This window comes from Eretmochelys imbricata, chromosome 1, assembly GCF_965152235.1.
Source record: "Eretmochelys imbricata isolate rEreImb1 chromosome 1, rEreImb1.hap1, whole genome shotgun sequence".
Classification (NCBI taxonomy): domain Eukaryota; kingdom Metazoa; phylum Chordata; order Testudines; family Cheloniidae; genus Eretmochelys; species Eretmochelys imbricata.
In genome coordinates, this window is record NC_135572.1 from 127450502 (window position 1) to 127474854 (window position 24353).

Sequence of the window (24353 nt, forward strand, 5' to 3'; positions counted from 1 at the left end):
CATAGTTTGAGCCCCAAGTATGTGTAAAAAAAAAGTTATAAGAAGTGTAAAATTTGGATGTTACATGATTATTTTAGTGGGACTGTATCTCACTTAAACAACCTCAAAAATCTTGACTACTAACCTAACCCTGTAGCTATTTTCAAGGCAAGATTTTTTTGAGGGTCTCTTTCCCCTATCAGTTTTCTCTTACCCTAACCTATTGTGTTGTGCTCCCAGCATTCTGTTCTATATGTACTTGCAATGGTGGAAAGGAACAAAATTTTTACATCCAGATCCAATCTTTCAGCCCCAGAGTCAGCAGTTACATTCCTAATTCCCTAAAATCAGGGTAACAGATAATTTCATTTTTTAAAGGGGCAATAACTGAGACCGTGCCTTTGTTTGATTTTCTTCTGATGTGTAAAGGTGGCATGAAGGTTTGGGGGCCTATGCATTTTTTTGTTTGTATGTTTGTTTTTGGGAGGGAAGACATATTTATGTTTCCTCTTTTTATATTAAAAATCCAGGTCCTGTCTAGCCTGGGGGACTCATGCTTTGTCTTTGTCTAGACTAGAGTTGGTGGTCCTGTTATAATTTGAGCTAATTGATCGTAAATGCTAATTGTGTTGATAAGGCTCTCCACAGATGTTTGTTCTCAGGCACAAAGTTTTGTGGTTTGCCTGAGGCTGAGCCACCATGTCCTGATACTTTGCAAATGTTTGCGTCTAGATTAGCATTTAGTCACTTAACAAGCAATTGGCAATCAATTACAACAGCAGGACAAATGCTAGTACAGACAAAGCCTAGGATAACAGGAGAACTAGTGAAATGATAACATCACAAGACAAGAGTCAAGAGATAGAAAATTGAGAACAGAACACCACTGGCCATCAGGTTCAGCCCCCAGCTAAAACCTCTCCAGCACATCATCAATAATCTACAACCTATCCTGGAAAACAATCCCTCAGTCTCACAGACCTTGGGAGACAGGCCAGTTCTCACTTACAGACAGCCCCCCAACCTGAAGCAAATACTCACCAACAACCACATACCACACCACAGAAACACTAACCCAGGAACCAACTCCTGTAACAAACCCTGTTGCCTACTCTGTCCCCATATCTACTCTAGCGACACCAGCAGAGGACCTGACCGCAAGAGCCACACCATCAGGGGCTTATTCACCTGCACATCTACTAATGTGATATATGCCATCATGTGCCAGCAATGCCCCTCTGCCATGTACATTGGCCAAACCGGACAGTCTCTACATAAAAGAATAAATGGACACAAATTAGACATCAGGAATGGTAACATACAAAAGCCAGTAGGAGAACACTTCAATCTCCCTGGACATTCTACAACAGATTTAAAAGTAGCCATCCTTCAACAAAAAACTTCAAAAACAGACTTCAAAGAGAAACTGCAGAGCTACAATTCATTTGCAAATTTAACACCATTAATTTGGCCTTGAATAGGGACTGGGAGTGGCTGGCTCACTACAAAAGCAATTTTCCCTCTCTTGGGATTGACATCTCCTCATCAATCATTGGGAGTGGGCCACATCCACCCTGATTGAATTGGCCTTGTCAACACTGGTTCTCCACTTGTGAGGTAACTCCCTTCTCTTCATGTGTCAGTATATTTATGCCTGCATCTGTATTTTTCACTCCATGTGTCTGAAGAAGTGGGTTTTTTACCCAAGAAAGCTTATGCCCAAATAAATTTGTTAGTCTTTAAGGTGCTACTGGACTCCTCGTTAAAACTGAGCAATGGAGAGAGAAAGGGATTTTAAATCACACTTTGAAAAACACTGTTTTTTCTGATTTTGTTAACACCTATTTAACTTCAGTGCCAAATGAGTATTTTGGATAAAGGATGCATGGGTGCAAGGGCGGGATGAAAGAGACAAATTTGCCCCCAGACTTTTACTATCCTGGGGGGGCCATCCCATGACCCCTCCCTGGTGGCTGCAACCCCCAGGTTGAGAAACACTGATCTAGATAAGTTGAGCCCCCACTGGAAGACCTCTGAGTACCCCCAGGGGTATACATACCCCTGCTTGAGAAGCACTGCTCTTTAACCCCCAGATCCTCTTCAGCAGTACTAGCCAATTACTGCCCATTTTGTATTTGTGAATGTAATTTTTCCTTCCTAAGTGAAGTACTTTTCACATCTCTTTATTGAATTTCATCTTGTTAATTTCAGACCAATTCTCTAATTTGTCAAGATTACCGTGAATTCTAATCCTGTCCTCCAAAGCACTTGCAACCCCTCCCAGCTTGATGTCATCTGCAAATTTTATAAACATACGCTCCATGCCATTATCCAGCTGCATTTATTGGTATAGAATCATTGGTATGGAAGAGAGGCAGGATTGTCTAGTAGTTAGGGCACTGCCCCAGGGCCTTGGAGATCGGGGTTCAAGTCCCTACTCTGCCAAGACTTCCTATGTCAGTAGGCACACCAGCCTCTCTGTGCCTTAGTTCCCCATCCATATGTGGGGATGATAGTACTTCCTTAACTCATAGGGGTATTGCAGATAAATACATTAAAGACTGGTGCTCAGATACCACAGTATTGTTATACAAGTATAGATGCTGGTAAATCTGGAGATTGGGTTTTAGTTGCCTTTCTGAGCTCCAAGAGAAAGCAGAATATAACTTTTTATAAATATATTCAACCTGGACCTATTTATAGCATCTTCTTTCTTAAAATAAGGTCCCACAGACAGATAGTCTACAGAGTTCTCACCTTTGTATATTCCATTCCAACCACTCAACTGGGCATTTTGTCTTTGAGCCTCCAAGGATCCTCCATGGTCAGATGTGAAATAAGTGAATGTGTTATTCTTCATGCCTTCTTTGTCAATAGCATCCAGAATTCTGCCTGTAAATGAAGAAAAATAGTGCTATTCAGTATTGAGAAACGGGGTTACAAATATGTCATTAAGGACCTGATCCAAAGACAAGTGAAGTCAGTGGGGGTTAGATCCACAAAGGAACTTAGGTGTGGTGATGCTGAGGGTCCCCACACCTTTTAGGCATGTAGAAAATCACTGGGATTCATCATGTCTGAGTTGGGCACTGAGGCTCCATATACAATGAACGGGGAGAGAGGGCACCTCAGAATGGGAACTACAAAAGCCAATATGCTAGCGGTTCTCCGCCTAAACTAGTCAATGGGAGATACTAAGGTGAGAGGGGTTCTAAACCCTGCCCCTCTCAGCGAGTGGGGCACCTAAGTCTGGGCTGCAGGGGTGCTCCTCCCTCTGCTTGGAAGCTGCAAATCCTCTCATGCGATTAGGCACTGTGATGATTTGGGAATATGTCTGTACAATTTATGAATTCTGTGTGAGATTATGAACCCTAGTATCTGTGTCAGGCTGCAAACTCCACTTTCAGTGTTCAAATGTTTGCCTTTTCTATGGTCTGTTTGTCTCCATGTTGGGTTGAAAATACCAAAAACTGGTGGCATAAGACTAACAGTAGAGGGCAATTGACTCATAAGTATGCAACTGCTGGAAATGTATTCCCTTTGGACAAAAGACTGGTTTTTAAAAAGGGCTGAAGTTGGTCTGCTCAGGGCAGCAGTCCATTTTCTCCTGGCCAGGAAAGCGAGGTCACATAGCAAGTAGCAGCCCCATGGGGAGGGCAAGCACTGCCCACTTTCCTGAACCCAGGTAGCCCCAAGAGCTCTGGACCATTGCAGAGACTCAGATACCAGCTCAAAGCACGCCCTGGCTTGGTAAGGGAATTAAATATGGGTTTAGTGTTTATTGTTTTAAATGCTCTGTGCTCTCCTGTGCTTTGCACAATTAAGTATAGAAGAACATAAAGCTTTTAGACTGTACATAGCATGTGTGTGTATGTTGAATGCTTCACCACAACTGCCTGCCCCTGAGAGAGTTTCAGAAGCTTCACACCTTTCGGGTGGAGTTTTAGGAGAGGTGTGTTTAAGTAAGAGGGGTATCTTGGGGGGAAGTGCTGGTTCTGAGGGAGCTCTTCAGCCCACCTGTCCTAGGGCCCATTTCCAAGAAGGGGTAGCAGACTGGGAGTCAGTACCCTGGCCAAGGGAGGAACAGTGCAGCAGCTTGCTGAGGCTCCAGAAGCTTAACACCCTGTGGATCCAGAGCACAGAGGCTTGGACTCTCCTCACAGCAGTCCTAGTGGATGCCCAGCGGGGACCACTTGCTAGGATCTGAGACACAAACCGATGCTGTTTTTGCAAAAAGCTGGGGAGCAGGTCTGACCTCATAACTTTTAGCCTAGTATTTAGGAAACTCATCAAGTTCCCCCTCAACCTGAGAGGGAGAAGGGATTTGAACAGGACTCTGCCATTTATTACCTGTCAGGTGAGGTGCTCGAACCACCAGACATTCTCAGGCTGGCGTGCTGTCTTTCTCTCTCACCCAATGATTCTTTCATTATTTATTAAGAGTGGAACAGCTTCAACAGCAAAGATGGAGGGAGCCTCACAGCACAGTCTCCTCTAGTCCAGCAGTTAGAGCACTCACCTGAGAGATGGTAGATCCCTGTTCAGAGCTCTTCTCCCCACTGATGCAGAGCAGGGACTTGAACAAGGGTGTGTGTGTGTGTGTGTGTCTCCTACATCTCAGGTGAGTATCATAACCACTAAGCTAAAAGTTATGAGGATGGTCCTCCTCCCTCCACCCCATGTTTTGTGTAGGTTCACCTGTAGGAGCCCGATCCAGTAAGTGAGCTCTAAGCCATCTTATCTGATCAGGCCCCACAGGCAAATTGGGCAGAGAGAAGCCTGCTTATCTTTCCCCAGTTTGTACATCGCACTTGGGCTGAGTCATATCTGGATGTCTGGCATGGGGCTGCAGTGTTCATGTGCACAGGCAGAAATTTTGGCTCCTAGGGAACTTTAACTGCAAACATTTAGGCATTAAGTGACTTTAGACACCTACAGGGTTAGGGGGCAGCTGAGTGGGGGTTTTGTGAATCCCTCTGGGGCCTGATTCTGGGATTTAGGTGGCAGTTAGGTGCCTACATCCTTTCATGATTCCAGCCCTGGAATCTTTCAATTCCTTCAATGGACACTGACATTTTTTGCCCCCCTCCTTGTAACAACCTTTTATGTACAATAAAGTGTTATCATGTCCCCCCCCGCCCCTTAGTCTTCTTTTTTCCAGACTAAACAAGCCTAATTATTTCAATCTTTCAATCAGGCACTATATGAAGAATTCTGGGCCAAATTCTTGCCAAGAATCAGCTTTCTACTATCATCACATCTTTGTTATTGCCCCTCTATCATAAAAGGAAAGTTCACACATTTTAGGGAAAACAAGGATCCAAAGGAAAGTTATTATAGCGTTTTCAATGCTCTGCAATGATGCCAACAAAATATTATAATTACAAATAAAAATCAGCCACTGAATAATTCAATGTGTAATCCTTCATCCAGGCCTCTCAGTGTACTTTGTCACTGTCATTTGTTCTTTTAAACTGTGAACTCTGGGGCCAGGATTGTCTTCATTCTCTAGCTTGTGCAACCTGCTGGTGCTTAAATAATAATAATAATAATAATAATTAATAATAATGCCGCAGACTTTCTCATCCATATTAAAGTGCTCTGCCTCTTCATGAGCAAAGACAAATTGAGATCCAGCTGTGCACTAGTGGTCAGAACCTGTTCACAATGCTGAAGTTAATGATAAAAATCCCATTACCTTCAATGGTGCAGATTCAAATCCTATTTCCTAATGAACTTTTTTGATACTACTGACAGCAGTAGGCTATGCAGATCAAGATTTATCTGTGATTTTCCTGACCTCAGCATATACTGCGTCAAAATAGCTTCATCACTGGCAATAGGTGCCTCCTGTGGCTACAGACGAAGGAGCAACAGCTGAAGGGTATCAAAAGGAAGGATGGTCTAGTGGTTAGGCTACTAACCTAGTCTATGCTCCTCCACAAACTTCCAGTGTGACCTTGATTATTTAGCCTTTCTGCGTCTTAGTTCCCCAGCTGTAAAATTGTGATAATAATTATAATAATGATTATTATTAATACGTAGGTCGAATATAGCACTTTTCATCTGTAGATATCAAGGCTTCTTGCAGTAAGTGTAATTAATTTTACAGATGGGTAAACTGAGGCACAGGGAGGGGAAGCGATTTGCTGAAGGGTACCCAGTCGGCTAGTGGCAGAGACGGGAACTGTACCCAAGTCACTGAGTCCCAATCCAGTGCCTTAGCCACTAGATCAAAATTCCCTACCTCACAGGGGTATTGTGGGGATAAATACATTAAAGACTAAGAGAGGTGCTCAAATACTTAGGTGACGACAGCCATATAGGTACCTAAGACAGATAGGCACAACAAGAAATAAACTACAGGAAAGTGAGTACACTGTGCAAGTTCAACTTTACACTGACAACTGTCATGTTTGAACCATGCTGAATTAAATGTATGTTAAAGGCATTCTTTGAGGCCAGATGTAATAAAGTGTATTTTACAATTTGATTACATTATACTTCTCTGTAACTATCACAGCACTGCACAGTTTTAATTAAAAGACGTTTTAATTAAAAGAAAGAGATACTCCAAAACAACTGCTTGTATTTGCATCCTAAGAATGACATGTACATATTTAAAGCAAGGGGCAGTGTAACAGAGTGCTGGTCCTTGGGCACATATGTATATTGTAGAGACCTGTTTCAGGTAGTTTAAATCTATTTGTTATTGTAAATTATAATGGGGATCTACCATGCCTTTTAAATTTTTTTAGACACATTTAAATAAATAAAGCCAATCTCATTCAAAAAGACCACTTACCCACCATCCGGTCCAGCTCCTCTACATTATCTCCATATAAACCATGTCTACTCTTCCCACGAAACTTCTCTGTGGTGACGAGGGGTGCGTGGACATGTAAAAAGGAAACAAAGAGGAGGAATGGACCGTGCTTGTTTCTAAAAACAAAACAAAAAATAAATTGTCACCGTCTCAGAAAAAGAGAGTTTTAGTTGAAAAACAACTCCCCCCCCCCCAAAAAAAAACCAAAAAAAAACCAAACCCAAATGGCCTTGAAATATATTGCTCGGTGTTTATTCAATGTCACATTTTAGGCTACATCTGCACTATGAGCTGGGGTGTGATTTCCCTGGTTTTGTACACGTACTAACTCTCATCAAGCTAGTGTGAGTATAAATAGAAGTGTAGACACGGTTGCACAGGCAGCAGCAGTAGAAGCACGGCTGAGCCGTGCCAAGTACAAATCCACTTGAAACTGCCTCTGTTGCCGCTCCCCATGCTACCGGGGCTACACTGTATTGATACGTGCGCTCGCTCTATGAGAACTCGTGCGACTATGTGCATATGAGCAGAAGAATCATGCCTCTAGCTCGGAGTGTAGACATAGTCTTTGTGGTCAGCTCCAGTTAACCGGTCTTGTTAGGGAGGGGCTACAACAAGAATTTTAGATTCAATCTTCTTTGAGGTTTGGGCTTCTTGTGGGGAAAGATCTACCTTAATGGTTCAGATCCTGAGTTGGATTCGAAGCAGGAATGGAGCTTTTTTTCTGGCTCTAGGTTAGATGCAGGTGGAATCTTACACAACTTTGCTTGTGAGGTGTCAGCCAAGCAAAGCTGAAGAAAAACGAATTCCAGGTGCATGGAAGAATGGAACATTTTTCATATGAAACAGTTAATTTATAAACAAATATTTGTGTTAGCAGGAATGTGTAAACACAGCCAAAAGGCTGATGTTTTCTCTGCCAAAGAGAAAGGGATTTCTGTTTGGGGGGTTGAGGACAGTCAAGATGTTGCACACAGGGGAGAATTTTGCCATTTTTACTGCAAAAGCCCAGTGCACTAGTGGAAGGGATACTCATTCATTGTGGATACTCATTCATTAGCTCAGATTTCATACATGAATACTTGTAAGGTGAAAATTAAGGCTCTCTCTATTACAAAGAACTAATACAGTTGGAAAATCCAGTTATTGCTTTTGATAAACTGTTCAGCCTACGGACTATTTTCTTGAGAGATGTTAATCTACAGGCATCAAGCTAAAATTGTTGTTATTATTTGTAATGTGGTACTGTCTGTGTAAGAGCCCCAGTCATGGACCAAGACACCATTGTGCAGGGTGGTGTAAAAACAGAACAAAGAGTTGGTCCCTGCCCCAAGGAGTTCACAGTCTAAGTATTAGAGGCAAGAAGTGGAGCCAGTCAGCCAGGGGAACACAAGGAAACAATGAAACAATACTGGTCAGCATGATAGGCAGTTGTCTTAGCACATTAGCTGCCTAACCCAATGGTGACCTGTATTATTAGAGACATTTACAGTAACAATTTAGTTAAGAAACTTTAAAGGATAATATGATATTTATTGGTTACCGTTCAATAAATGAAACAGCCTCCTTAAGTACGTTGGAAGTGGCTTTCTCTAGCTTCATTGGTTGTTCAGTAATGTCATGGTTTCTCATGAGGAAACAGTTCCAATACTTTACAAATCCATAACTGAAGAACCAGGAGATGAAAAACAGGAAACCACACAGGGCAAAGCAGATGATTGCTTTCCATTTTACCAAGAATAAGCTGGTCAGTTTTCCAATCAATAGTGTGAGCACTGTAAGGGCAATTATCTGACTGTAAAGCCAATATTTAGCTTGCACCAATGTGTTAAGGCAACGATTTTCTGTACCTTGACACTCATTCACAAGGGTAAAATGCATCCCATAAAAATAGTCAAAACCGTGGTTTAAAGGGTGGTGGCAGTGATCACTGTGGGATTCACAGTTCATACCCTGATGCCACTTTCCTGAAAATATAAATGAAAGATTTAAAATCATATACCATTGACACCGGGTGCCCCTGCCTACATTCCCAAAAGTTTGGCTCTCCTTCTAAATGAAAATATAAAACAGACCAGCCAAGTCTAGGTCAGGGATGGAAGAGGTTAAATTTATATGTGGAAGCATAAGAACATAAGAATGGTCCTATTGGGTCAGACCAAAGGTCCATCTAGCCCAGTATCCTGTCTTCCGACAGTGGCCAGTGCCAGGTGCCCCAGAGGGAATGAATAGAACAGGTAATCATCAAGTGATCCATCCCTTGTTGCTCATTCCCAGCTTTGGCAAACAGAGGCTAGGGTCACCATCCCTGCCCATCCTGGCTAATAGCCATTGATGGACCTACCCTCCATGAATTTATCTAGTTCTGTTTTGAACCCTGTTATGATCTATAATAAATAGAAAAACCAATTTACCCTCATCTAACTCATTTAACAGAATTCCAGTTAGGATGAAAGCCCCGATGAGGGGAGAGACATACGGAATGAGATCAAGAATGGGATTTTTTTTTATGATGGCTATCTTAAATTATAAGATAGCCCTTACTCTAAAGGAGGATCCTTTGGGATCCAAGTACATCAGATAGCCTATAAGTTTAGTGTGACATCCACTCCTGGGAGGGAATTCCTCTGTAACAGGATCTACACACGCTCAGCCCCCGCACTTCAATTTTATTTGGCTAAATTTATTTTAAAATTATCCCCAATAAATGGTGTTCTAATTCTAAAGAACGTATAGCATACTAATAATTGTTATTTACATAGACCATAATTAAGTTGTATTATAGCACAATAGGAATATATTGTAACACAGAAAAGTGCATAGTTATAGAAGAGCCTATGACTATGGTCTCAGTGGCTACAAGAATGGCAAAGGACCTCTGAGTACTACTAGCTGTTGGTTGTGTTTTACAGTATAACATGAGAACCAGTCTGCACTGTCCCAAGTCAAGTCCATCCCTTTGCAGAGGGCTAGCACAAGAGTTATATATTACTAAGTCCCTCTTAAACCACAAACTAAGAGCTAAGCAAAACGGAAATGGTTTTGCTGGTCATCCAACAAAAGATTAATTTTCACCCTCAGTATACTTAACCACAATAAGTACACAATAAGTGTCTTTCACTTTTTAGAACAATATTTTTTTGAAAAAAAAAAGTGTGATTTAAAGGACAAATCCTGCTATCCTTACTCAGGCACAATTCCTAGCGACTTCAGTGGGATTTTTTCCCACTGTGTGGGGCCTGATCCATCACTAAAGTCAATGAGTGTCTTTCCACTTTGTGCCTCAACTAATATAGGTACAGCTCATGAAGGTAAGTGGCTTGGCTCTGGTAATATACAGGATGCACAAACATAGCAAGTTCACCCAGCAGGTGAGTAACTGAGCTGTAATTGTTTAAGACCACTGTAGTGTCTGGCAAGCATCTGCTCTCATAAGTCAATGCATATTTCTGTGGGTGTTTCCTAAAACATTATGTACTGAATTCACCAGATCCTTTTTTCTGAACTGCTTTCAGTTTACTGTGTACATCCATATTTACTCATTTTGGGCTGATCAGATATGTAAATTATGTTTTTTTGTAACCAAATGGACTATAGTTCAAAATGTTACAATGCTTAAGAAGTTATACAGACTGGAAACTGTAGTCTAGCTAATTTCTACTTACTGTACCTATAAGTGCTGTGGTATGACCTTGCTGCTGCAGTATTCTGGAAAAAGTTGTTTCATTTGGAGGGAGCCCTCCTGAGCCACCAATCCAATAAAGAATACACTGTTTAGTGCTGGATGCCATTCCTAAAGCATAGTACAAAATAATAAATTACTTATTTCTTTTCCTATTGTTCTCTCCGATGAATGGAAGGTCATGTTTTATTTAAAACCAAAATGCAATGATACACTGTCAAAAACTATAGAACTCGATACAAGGTCTATTAATCAAGATCTATTTAAAGGAATTGCAATAGAAAATTGTACTGTTTAGGCAGCAGTAAACCATTAAAGAGAGGTCCAACCTGATCTGATGGGGTACCTGCCAGTCAGGAAAGCTGCTCTGCTTGGCATGCAAAGTGGAGCCGCAGCGATGTGCTGAGTAAGTTTCACTCCTTCCTTTGCCAGACGGTCAATATTAGGGGTCCTAAAAAGAAAAACAAACCTTGATCAAATTTGACACACGCACAAAATAAAGCAGCATGTTCAAGATCATCATGGATGAATCTACAATTGTCTGCCTTATATACAACTAAATAATGAGAAAATGTTTATATTAGTCCTATTACTATTACCTATAACCACTGTCCATTTGGGAGAGGTATTGATTCAAATAAGAAATCAGTTACACTGGATAAATAATGTGTAATAAAGAAAAACAAGAATCAAAGAGTACATCCCAGATGAAGAAAGCATATACTGTATTGGCATATGGAACCAGATATGGATATATGACAATACAGGGATTTATTTTCCCTGCTCCCAGAAAGGGACCAGCTATGTTCACTGCAGAAATAAAAGTGAAGATAAGAGAATGGCCCTTTTCTGTTTTATCACTTTTTAGTATGTGACTTGAGTAATATTTTGTTGATTTAAAGCTGTTTTTATATATTGTATATGACTGAGGTTGCAAACACATAGTACAGTTAAATCTTTTTTAAAAAAACAAACCAATCCAATTGTCTCTTGTGCCTGCCACTCATTTCTTCAGAAACAATTCTTACACTTTTAAATTATATTTTCCTTTTAACAGACATCTCAATTTTGCAATTAAAATGATTACCATCTATTGGAAAACTCCTCAAAGGGAAGGAGAACAATAGCTGCATGGACTGTGCCTGGTCAAAAGCTAGCCTGTCTTATTAAAGTGAACACATGTTGTTACCAGCCGTGAGACCCCATTCAAGAAAGAGAAACATAAGATTTGACATACTGAAACAGACAAATGCCACATCAGGTCCAGCATCAACTCTTTGGCAGCTGCTAAAGCTGGACAGAGGAAGATATGAAATACCCAGAATACACATAATAGTGACTATAATAACAAGAAATTTCTCGCTCATCCAAGAACTTTCTTTATGCTTTCTCTCTCTCACACACACACACGCAGTATTAATATGTCTAAATAAAGATGGATAAGTCCATCTTGGGATAACTATATCATGAACATGGAAACATCATTCAATGCACATATTACATTTAAACCTGTGCTGGTTGGAGGTGGCATATGGTGTCAAACCCCAATTTCAAATGTAACCTTGGAGTACATGCATGAGTCTGTGTGTAAGCACCCACACGCGCGCATGCGTGTCTATCTGGGCAAATGAATCGACAACCATCCCAAGAAAGTCCCTCGCAATGTACACTTACTGTTGCCCATTTATTTTATATATACTGCACACTGAAAAGAACATATTTAAACTGATCATCTAAGATGACAGGCAGCTACCGAAATAAATAAGCCCAGGATTACTTTAATTAATATGTTATTTTTCTAATGTTAAGTAGTTTTGAACCTGATCTCATATCTATTGTAAGCCACAGACTACTGTGCTATCATTAGGACACTCCAAAGGAAAATGAAGAGCACTTTTCATGTACAGTGAGCTGGTGGGATACTGGTTGACTCAAGTATGCCTATCCTTTTTCTTGACTCTGTATTTCCACCAGGCCAGAGGACAACACTACACAGCAAGATGAAAATTCTGGGGCCATTTTGATGGATTTCTGCTCCTCGATCCATGCCACCGTGACCATGTAGTCTATGACCTTACCTTATCATTGCCATAGCAGCCTACATCCCCCAAACCAAGATCATCAGCCATCATCAGTAAAATATTGGGTTTAGAGGCCCTTGATGCATATGTCCTTAAGCATGAAACTAGCAAAATGACTAGCCAGCTCCTGAAATTCAAGAATTAAAAGAAAAGATTTATTGAATGGAGACATTTGTAACTTTCCGACTCATTTTAAAGTAAGTGCAGACTGAGGTGGTTCTTCAACGGTTCTAATTAATTGTAAACGCTTCCCACACCTTGTAAGCGCAACGTTATGCGATATCTGTGTGTGTATATATGTAAATAGTTATCTAAGGTGCCAGAAGGTGATGCTCATGAATATATAGACTATTTTGTGGGTTTTGTAGGATTAATACAACTTCTTGTTGCGTGTTGCTAATAGCTTCTTGTGTGCAGTTCTTCACACAGAGATCTTCACACAGTAGTACCACTGCAGTTTCATTCACTATATTAGGGTGGGAAAATACAAAGAATGCTGTCAGGGGTGTGGACCCCAGCATGTTCTGAACATGTTTCTGGTAGGGTTCCCTTGAGCCACAACACTAGGATTTGGAGGTGGTATGGAGGCAAGTTGGGTCTGGGGTGGGAGAGAAGGACTTTTCTGCTGGATCCATTACTACACAAATCCACTGGCCCCTCCTTCTGCAAAGAAACAGTGCACCAGCTCCAGGGGCAACTGTAAAATTAAGCAAAAAGAAAAGGAGTTCTTGTGGCACCTTAGAGACTAACCAATTTATTTGAGCATAAGCTTTTGTGAGCTACAGCTCACTTCATTGGATAAATTGGTTAGTCTCTAAGGTGCCACAAGTACTCCTTTTCTTTTTGCGAATACGACTAACACGGCTGCTACTCTGAAATCTGTAAAATTAAGGTTGCAGTTACTGTTCAGTGGCTCCACTTTTGTTCCTTGACCTGAGGGAGGATGGTTCTTCCCCTCCAGGTCTTACCAGGCCAAGACAGTAGTTTTAAATGGGCATCAATTTTGAGCCCACGTTAAATATTTTTAAAACTTCAAAAGATTAAAAAAAGATGATGTTATATTTTCTTATAGACAAAATTTCAAAAGCCAAAAAGGGCCATTAATTAATTTCCTCTCTTACCATTGCAGTTGCAGGTGTCTCATGGCTTCTTTTGTTACACACCAGCTGACTACATCAAAATTCTGTAAAAATAAATTTAAAAAATATTATATATATAACGCTCTTATGCCTGCTTATTAACCATGATACATCACAGCAGTCACACTACCACTGTTCTCAGCTAAAATGTAGATGTGCTGAACAGTTAGGGCCAGGTTTTGCAACCCCTAAATTCATGAGCACTTATAGACATAGTCCCATTAAACTAAGACACTACTTGTGTGAAGGAACGCTCATAATTACAATTAAAGATTATGCAGTACAGGGCTCAATCCTGCAAGCTGTTGACTGTTCGCAACTCTTACTGACTTCCATGGGAGTTCATGACTTTGCAACAATGAGCCCACAAGCACCCTAATGAACAACAACAACAAAAAGAATAAAAAATGTCGAATGCAGAATTTATACAAGGAAATGTTACTTGTTGGATTTCACTGAATGGGTTTTTTGAGTTAAATGATAAACAATACATCACTATAAGTAAAGCTAAATTTTATTTTGCTTGGGAGGGAGCGAATAACATTCATCTTTCAGGTGCAGAATTTGAGCCTTACTGTTTGATTACAAACTGCTAAGCATGGTATGCACATCTTCAAATAAAGCCTAAGGCAGGGGTTCTCAAACTGGGGGTCAGGACCCTTCAGGGGATCACGAGATTAGTACATGGAGGGTCGCAAGCTGTCAGCCTCCACCCCAAACCCCGCCTTGCCTCCAGCATTTATAATAGTGTTAAATATACTAAAAAGTGTTCTTAATTTATAAAGGGGGGTGGCACTCAGAGGCTTGCTATGTGAAAGGGGTCACCAGTACAAAAGTTTGAGAGCCACTGGCCTAAGAGCTACATCCACAAAAGGGACTTAGACTCAGTGTTCCAGTGCTTAACTTGGAGCCCGCCCCCTAGTAGAGTCCACAGCCCTGAGTTAGGATCCCAAGCTCTCTGTACAACGCATATAGAGGTAAGTGCCTAAGAATAGGATCCACAAAAGCCTGCACACTAGGTAGAGAATCATAAGCTAGCCAATAGGAAATGTTGAGGACGAGGTGGGGGTCAATGCCCTTCCCCTCAAAAATAGCTAAGTACCAAAGTCTGAGTCAGAGGAAGGAGTCTCCATTTACCTCAGCTTCTCAGCTGTGAGTCCTCTCCTGGAGTTAAGCACCTATCCCATGTCGGGAAAGAGAGAGAGCCCGATGCCAGAGAACCAAAGTTACTCCATTTTGTTACTTTGCCGCCATTTTGTGTTAGGCAAGCACTGAGGTACCAGTCCATCTTTAGCATGTAGCACCAAGAATTGGTGGGGAAAATAACAAGCAATGGTAAGGCAGTTAATGAGAAGGTTGGGTGCATTTAGATACTATGTTGCAATATTGGCACACGCACCAAGGGCTCTGAGATGATACTAAGCAAAAGTGAGATAAAAAAGGTGTGGTATAAGAGTCAGAGTGTTTTAGTGAGAGAGTCGGAGAGGAGCCAGAGCTGTCAATCTGTCAAGGAGTTTGTGAGTAAGCCAGTGAGAGAGTGTCAGAGAGTGGGGTCAGTGTATGTGAGGAGAGCAGAGAGCAGTGTAAGACATGAGAGGGGAGCTGTGTGAGTAAAAGGGAAAAGAGCCTGTGTGTGTAGGAAGGAGAGAGGGATAGAGAAGGTGAGGGAAGGCAAGAAAAAGAGATAAAAGTGACAATAAGAAACTTGAAGGAGACCTGAGAGGAACCTGAAAAAAGAAGAATGAAGAGAAACCTGAGGAACTTGAACTGAGAGGTGCTTAAGTACTGCAAGAAGCCTGCTGTCAATGACCTGTGGAAGACCTGCCATGAGAAGCACGGCGCCTCCACTTCAACATCACTTCCACCTGTATGTTGTTGTGGTTTGGGACGCTATTAGCCTACTGACAGGGATTGGTGTATTAGAGGGATTGTTGTGTTACTAAAGCGTTGTTTTAGAAATACTACTTGTGTCAATAACATATTGGACAGATGTGCTGTGTCCTCTAGGTATTCCTGAGACAACTCTAGCACAGAGAAAATGCTTGGGGTAACAAGCCCACCCTGTTATAGCCAATAGCCTAGAGGTTAGGGCACTTACCTGGGATGGAGAAGACCTGCTTTCAATACTCTGCGCTGCCTGATTCAGAGCAGGGACTTTAACCCCGAGGCTCCTACATCCTGGGCGAGTGTCCTAACCACTGACTTAAAGGATATCAACAGCACTGGCATCTCCACCTTTTTTTTTTTTTTTTTTTTGGTCAGAAAGGGACTAGACACCTAACTTCAACAGAGGGTTTATACCGTGAGTCCCAACTGAAGAGGCACCTCCCTCCTGCCTAGATTTAGGGCCCTAACTGTATCTGTGGGACAGGGCTTAGACTCCATCCTTCTCCTCAGCATTTGCTATTGAATACCTTAAGCGGCTCCCTACTCATGTTGCTGGCTTCTGAGAATCCAATTCTTAGGTGTCTAATTCTTCCCATACACTGTAGAGGGAGCCTGGGCACCTAACTTGTGGTTGTGAATTCCACTGGGCAGCAAGGCACCTAATAGTTAGGCACTGCAATGCCCAAATCCTTTGAGGAGCTGGGCTTAAGTTACCAAATGCAGAATTTGCACAACAACTGCTTATACAAACACAATACTTTTTTCTTTTACACGCTGAATCCCCAGCTCCTTCTGAAGGCTGGACTCTCACTGAAATCAATGGGAACTTTTCCTGTGCATGAAGAATATAGAATTGGGCCCTAAGGCTTGTTTAATGTCTTCAGGCATCATCAGAAAAAACTAATTCCATTCAATAAAATCACCACGTTTACTTACATAAATTTAACACAAACCAGAGGCTCATTCCCCCAACAGCCAACAAGACACAGAAAACAATCAGCAAGACTCAGCATCAAATTAAAAAATCCCAATCCCTTTTTAATAATATGAAAATTATTATTATTTTATATTATTATATTATATAATATAATATTATATTATTATTAATATATAAATTATTATTCCCCTGAGATTCTTCTCACTCCTTGATTTTTTAAGTAGCCCTGATCCATTAGGATGTGTCTCTCAGAAAGTGGCACAGCTAGACCAGTCTTGCTGCTTTTCCCCAGGCCATCTCTCCTCCCCCTTACCTAGGTCTTTGCACAGTGGGTCAAGGGTAACATTGCCAGGATTAGCAAACATAACTGCTGTTAAAGTTTTACACAAATTCCTGGTTAGCTGAGTATTATGACTATTTTCTTAAAATGCTGGAGAGATATTTTACTGGACATCCTATCTAGGCTATTCTGATTAAATTCATTTAACACCACTCATCACTGTTTGTCTGAGTAACTAAAAAGAGCCTTTGTAAAAATACAAATCACAACAGGACAGTCATGGTCTCAATCTTCCTTCTACTTCTCTTGAATCAGAGCTCTGGAGTGGGAGGAAGGGCTTTCAGGAGGTGAAGGGCCTGGTGTCTGCTTTTATTTCTTTTTTCTCTCTTTTCTCCTCTCCCTCTCTCTTTTCCCTCCTCCCTTTCTTAGCCTTTCCAGAGCTGCAACTAACTAAACCTCACAATGTTGAAGAAATGATTCTTACCCTTCATTCTGAAGATAGTGAGCGTTGCAGTCATTCCCCCTTCTTACTTCCTGTAATGGAGTTCCAAAGTCTTGGACCTATTTCAGAAACAATGCCCCATCTCCTGCTCTCACATGCTTCATCCTTACAACGGACATAGCTCATAGCTCCCAAGGAATTTGGCTGACAAGGGAGGTTGTTGTCCTGAAGAAACAAGCATTGTCCAAATTTTCTTCCATGGAAAACCTTGAATATTATCATCGAGACCTTGACTTTAACCCTATATTCTAATGGAAGCCAATGTAGTGAACAGGACACCAAGGCTATGTCTGAAGTGCATAGCCTATTCTGACTTAGCCTCCAGTGTAGATGCAGGATACACCCACAGAAGGAATTTTCTGCTGACATAGGAACCCCACCTCCCCAAATGGCATTAAATATGCAATCGCCATAACTGCGTCTAGAATGGGGGCTTTGCTGGCATAAGTATGTCGCTAGGGTGTGTGCTGTTTTCACATCACTCACCAAGCTAGCTGTGCTCGTATAAATTTTAGGTGTACTCCAGACATGACCCTAGGCACTCTTATATTCACAGCCTTCACGCTACTGCAATAATATCTGTATAAAATATGCCTTGTGAGGGATCATATCAAAGCTAATAACATGCTGATTATTAATATATAATACATAATTTTACAATGATGGGAAGTTATGAATTCCCTCTGTATGATGCATCTAGAACACGTTTTAGACCAGACGGCCTGGCTTAGGTAAAGGAGATAAACAGTCTGTCGTAGACAAAGTAGTTGTGGGTTTAACCACAATTTACATATTAGCAGTAAACAAAGCCACTGAGATAAACCAGCAGGGGTAATTCTGGTCTTGCACTCAGAGAATTAACATGCCTTCTGCATCCCAGAAAGACACAGGAGACTGAATGCCCAGGAGGCCTTCCTGATTTGTAAGACAAAGACATCCCTTTGGGGATATAAGGAACAGAGAGGGGCTCCATCTTTATGCTTCATCTTAGGAGAAAAAGGAACCAAGCAATTTGATCTCTGTGATGGGTCCTGGCCAGGCTGACCAGTAAAAAGCAGGAAAGGAGACTGTGCATAAAAAAGAAGAAATTACTCAACCTGTGCAGTAACGATAGTTCTTTGAGACTGTGTGTTCCTGGGTCCTCCACTGTAGGTGTGTCTGCGTCCCTGCGCTGCTGATTGCAGAACTTCAGTAGCAGTGTCCATTGAGCCCGCACATGCGCCGTCTCTCGTTGTGCTGCACCATGAAGCTAGCCAGTGCATGCAGTCTAACCGTCCTCTGTTCCTTCTCTACTGCAGAGTCATAGTGGGAACTCCGAAGTAGAGGGGAGGAGGGCAGGTTGTGGAGCACCCATCGGGACACACATCTCAAAGAACCATCGTCACAAGGTGAGCAACTTCTTTTTTGAGTAGGGTCCCTGTGGGTACTCCACTGAGGCCGACTCCCAAGCAGTACCCTCCTTGGAGGGCTGGGACTTCGGAGTGGGGTTAGTCATATATGACAGTACGGTGGAGCCAAAGATGGCATCAGAGGCAGCATTCCCAATGATCGCATAATGTTCTGTGAAGGTGTAGACTGATGCTCACATCACTACTCTGCAGATCTCTAAGATGGGGACATTCTTAAAGAAGGCGACAGATGAGATCAATCTCAAGGAATGTGTACAGATCAAGTCCAGAGGGGTCATGTTATGAATTTGGGAGCACTGTCTGATGCAATTTGAGACTCACTTGGAGAATCTTTGAGCTGATATCGCTGAGCCCTTAGACCTTTCCGCCATAGAGAGGAATAGTCATGGGGACTTCCTGAGGCCTTTGTCCTAGCGAGGTGGAATGCAAGGACTCTCCTGATGTCTAGGGTGTGCAGTATGGCCGCCCTATTGTCTCGGTGAGGCTTAGGGTATAAGGCAGGAAGGTAAATAGATGGATTCATGTGAAATGAGGAGGTCACTTTAGAGATGAACCTTGGATGTGGCCTGAGTGTAACCTTATCTGGGAAGAACACTGTATATGGGGGATGCACCATCAGAGCTGCTATTTCCCCTATTCTTCTAGTTGAGGTAACTGCAATAAAAAAACCCTGTTTTAATCAATATGTATGCTAGCAAACAGGTAGCCATAGGTTCGAAGGGGGGCCTGGTCAGCCCTTTCATCACTAGATTTTAGGTCCCACAAGGGGGTAGGAAGTCAAGGTTGAGGGAAGAGGTTTGTTATTCCCTTAAGGAACCATTGAGTGGCTGGGTGCGATTGTACGAAGTATTCCTCTATGGGTTAGTGAAATGTGTAATAGCTGCTAGGTGGATCCCGAGAGAGCTCAGAGGTAACCCCATTTTTTTAAGTGTCAGGGCATATTCCAGAATATGTGGAAGAGTTGCTGACACTGGAGAGATTTGTTGGGATGTGCACCAAATCTGGAACCTGGACAATTTCTGCAGGTAAGTGTGTTGTGTGGAGGATTTTCTACTGTATGGTAGAACCTCTTGCACTTCCTTTGAGCATAAGCTTTCTATGTGCTGGAACCACACAGGAGCCATGCTTTGAGGCAGAAGATCCCCAAGTTGGGACGTATGATACACCTTTGCCGTGATCTCAGTATCAATGGGCAGAGAGTCAGGTGTGTGAAAGTAGAATGAATTATATTGAAATTATAATTCATTAAAGAAATGCTACTTGAAGGGTTTGCTGAAATATAGTTGTCAGGAAGAGAAACGTTAAGGAGTGTGAGACAATGGGTCCTCAAACTAACTAACTTAGAGCTCCTACTGAGCTAGGAGATTGGTAAACGTTAGTATGCAAATAAGATATGTATGTTTATTTGTCAGTTTCTGCTTTCTTTTGTCTCTTATGTTAAATTGGCTTTGGCTTAGCTGTATAAATAGGTTATCTTGGGCCTCAGAGAGGGGCTCACATCTGGGTGCATTAGCAAAGCGCTTTGCTAATAAACAGAGTGGTCTGACAAATTATGTGAATCCTGAATCTGACTTTGACAATTTGGAGGTTCCACCGAGATGGCAACCGTCTTCTCTTGGGCTGTGTGACTCCTGACTGTTCTTAGGATGGCCGTGGCAAGCCAGCACCTGGGCATTTGGCTCGAGTGGTCCTCCACCAGAATGGAAGGGTGCATGACCACAGTGAAGTCTACGCCATCAAACCTGTTGGTTCCCACTCTGTTCTGGTAGGGATCCCGGGATCTGACATCAGGAATCTGATCAGGTAATTATTTCTGTGTTTTGTCCGGACTGAGGACTGTCTTGTCTCTGTGTCTATCCATCCTCCCTGTGGTGTGTTTGAGTCTGGCGCCGTCTCCGTCCGGGGATCAGCTGACCAATGGGTTCCTCTCCCCACAGTCTGAGTGAGTGAAAGCTGCACAATTGCAGCCGCACCGCGCCTTGGGTAAAACCCTTAGTGTGAAAGCAAGGGCAATTGACGTAGTAGCCTGTGGGCTCCTTTTGTGTATTGCACCGGGAATCGCTCTGACGAACCTGACTTTCCTTCTTGTGTGATTGGTGTGTAAAGTCCTCCTGTATGGGTAACCAGACGTCTAAGTCGGGACAGTTCCCTAAAGGAACGCCGGCTCAGTTTATGTATTTTAGGAAGAGTCCGGACTCCTGTAAATTTCTGGAAAAATGGTCTAGGCTAAGGGGGTCAGGTAGAGTGACTACTACCAGCACTACGCTTCTGTCCCCAGAACCCTTTACAGCTATTCTGAGGGAAAATGGGCCCTTTTCCACAGAAATTGTCTATAAGGGACTGCTGCAGGCAGCTGGCAGAGAGAGAATCTGATCAAAATTGTTTGACTATTGGGTAATGTAATCAAAATCACTAAAGGATGTAAGGGTGTTCTATTGGAACTTAACTGCCTCAAATGTATAAAGGGAATGTAAGATGTAAAAAAAACAAAAAAAAAACAGAGCAGTGTGGAAGGGATGTTAAGAGAAAGAAAATGTGTATGTACTGTCTGTGTGTGTGTAAATATGTAAAGTTCTAAGGACCAGTTGGTTTTGTTTTTGTTTTAAATAATGCCACTAAAAATCCATCTGACTCTTTAATTCAAAGTTGTAAAACTGACAGACCTTTTTGCTAGACACAGGTAATTAGTGTTGTTTGGCTTTGGGATTTGGCATTTAACCATTAAAAGGTAACTCAATGCTTTACAAAATTTAAAATGTTTTTAAGTTGTGGCTGCAGCAGGGCAGTCAAAATCAGGAGAATAGAAAAAAAATTCTGGATTCTTTTTGTTTGTTTGTTTGTTTGTTTATTTGTTTTGTAACAAAATAGCAGATGAGAGTTGTAGTAAAAAAAAATAATTAAAAAAAGACAGTGCCCTTCTGAAGCAACAGCAGGGGTGAAGTGCACAAAACAAAAAGAAGCAATGTTAGAAACACTGAGTCTTAAAATGGCTCTGAGTAATCAGACTGTCACTTTGAGAAAGGTACATGAAAACTCTGTAAGCAAAAAAAAAAAAAAAAAAGAAATTGTTACACCTTATGTAAAAATGGATCTGGATAATGTTATAGAAGTTAAACAATGGAAGGAATGTGCATTTGCCCCAGAACATGTGCAGGGTATATTGTAGAAGGGGCAAAAGAAATGCAAACATACCATGCTACTTCATTAAAATGCTATTAGGGCTCCAAAGGGAGCCACAATAGGTTGGGTTTTCTTTTTCAGATTGCTGTGTGTTTTGGAAGCAGAAGTTAAAAGTAATCAAAACTCTGGTGAAAGTTGATTGTGTCCCTTTTAAGATAGAGTCTCTGAGCTGCTGATGGCTTTAAATCCAAAAGCAGGAAGCGTCTGTGAAAATGCAAATAACCTAAATGATAAAGGAAGGAAAGAACTAGCAGCACAAAGGAGCTGCAGATAAAGGACACACCTGGTCAGCAAACAAATTGTCTAAATAAAAGGCATAGGATAACAAGATAATTTTAATAAATTTAATGATAATAAGTATCCCTGTAACAACGTATAGTGTGTATGATTTTTGGAAAAACCCTTTAAGGTCGTATAGTAATGATGCTTCTCAGCTATTACCTGTAAATAAAACTTAAAGCTTAACACAGCAGGAAAAACATTATAAACTTGGTCTGCTGTATAAGAAGGAAAACTCAGGGATTTAATGACTAAACAGTGGGATAATTTCCCCATAACCCTTAAAAGATAAAAGCCATTGAAACCTGGCCTGCCTATAGAACAAAAACAGGAAAATGTGGGGGCAATTCCTCTGTTTTTCCTGCAATTAGCAAGGATATTTGTAAAAGAAAGTGGTATTATTATTAAGCAATAATCTGTCCCCACCAGGGGGGGTGGAAATTGTTTCTTTTGTTTTTAGACTCTACAAGCAAGCTGGCGCCAGAGGAAGAAAAACTCAGAATACCATGGATCTATGTTTTGTGTTGTTTGTCTGTGGTGTTTGTCTTGTTGCTAGCATTGTTGTGTTTTAATGAACAGAAAACCTCATGACATGGGTGTGGGATGGCTTCAAAAGGCTGACCTTGGGAGGAGAGGGGGAAGATGTGTATGGGAATGCAAAAGGCTAACTCAGGAGAATCCCAAAATTCAGTGGCCACTGTTAGGATCTTGGGACAAAGACCGAGTAGATGTCTTAAAAGACAAACTCGGCCAACTTAAAACTAAATTGGCAAAAGGAGAGGTTGATTGTTTCATGCAGTGGTGGGAAGAGGCAAATCATAGGTGGACAGAATCAAAACTTGCCTCTCTCAAAGATTCTGGCTTCTATCCCACCAGATGCAACTCATTTTACTGTTGTTGATTTGTGCTCTGCTTTCTTTTCTGTCCTGGTTCACCCTGACTCCCAGTTCCTGTTTGCCTTTTCTTACAAGGGGCAACAGTACACATGGACCACACTGCCCCAGGGGTATACTGAAAGCCCGTCATATTTTCCCCAGGCATTAGCCTGAGACCTTGCTGACCTTGTTTTCCTGTCCAGGTCCACACTAGTCCAATATGTAGATGATCTACTCCTCTATTCCCCTTCATGGTCTGCCTCTGAAACTGACTCTTTCGTGCTCCTTACTGCCCTAGCAAATAAGGGTCACAAAGCTTCTCACTCTAAACTACAACTCTGTCAAGCTTCTGTCACATACCTTGGCTTTCTCCTCTCTCAGGGTTCCCGTGCACTTTCTCTCACCCGCGTCCAAGCTATCCTTAGCTTTCCCCGACCCCGCTCCCCACGCCAGGTCCGGAAGTTTTTAGGCATGGCTGGATTTTGCAGACAATGGATTCCCCAATATGCCTCCCTTGCAAAACCTCTCCAGGAACTCACTTGATTCTCTGTGCCTGACCACATGCTGTGAGCCCCTGAGGCCAATTCTGCCTTTGTTTCCCACAAACAGGGTTTGGCTTCTGCCCCTGCCTTAGGGCTGCCTGACTATTCTAAGCCTTTTACCCTTTTCTGCCACGAACAATCTGGATGTGCACTTGGAGTTCTCACTCAGATGCACGGAGAAAAGAACCGCCCAGTGGCTTATTTCTTTGCCACTTTAGACCCTGTTGCCCAAGGCTTACCCCCGTGCCTGCGTGCTGTGGCTGCTGCAGCACGCCTAGTCGAAATGTCTGATTCCCTTGTTCTCCGCTCTCCTCTTACCCTCCTGGTCCCTCACTGACCTCACCCTGCTCCAAGACTCTGCCCCAGAAACCGAGAAAGAATCCTGGGTTGCCCAAGGTTGCTCTCTACATCCCGATTCTCTTTGGCGCTCGCCTACTGGCGCCTTTGTAGCCCCCTTTTCACTCTACCTGTCTCTGGCCGCCCTGCTACACGGTGTTTCGCATGTCGGAAAGGAGGGGATGGTCTCTGCTGTAACTAAGACAGGATGGTGGGCCCCCCATTTTAGCTCTTTTGCAGCCCGCCACTGTGCAGCCTGTACCATTTGCCAAAGCCATAATATTGGTAAACCTGTAAAAGTGGCCCAGGGGTTCCGGGGCCTGCCTCAAGCACCGTTCTTGCACAAATGCCTAAGTGTCAACAATATGAATTTATATTGGTTATGGTATGTTTATTCTCTGGTTGGATTGAAGCCTTTC

At 42.1% G+C, this 24353-nt stretch overlaps 1 protein-coding gene across 1 annotated transcript in view; it reads right to left on the minus strand.

Moving 5' to 3' along the window:
• Window positions 1-14961, minus strand: part of LOC144261455 (arylsulfatase H-like) — a 42760-nt gene extending 27799 nt beyond the window's left edge. Inside the window, 7 exon segments of the mRNA XM_077811076.1 lie at window positions 2737-2871; window positions 6785-6921; window positions 8349-8772; window positions 10476-10598; window positions 10817-10938; window positions 12561-12695; window positions 14951-14961. Of these exon segments, the coding sequence (XP_077667202.1) occupies window positions 2737-2871; window positions 6785-6921; window positions 8349-8772; window positions 10476-10598; window positions 10817-10938; window positions 12561-12695; window positions 14951-14961 (1087 nt within the window).
• Between the last annotated feature and the right edge of the window lie 9392 nt (window positions 14962-24353).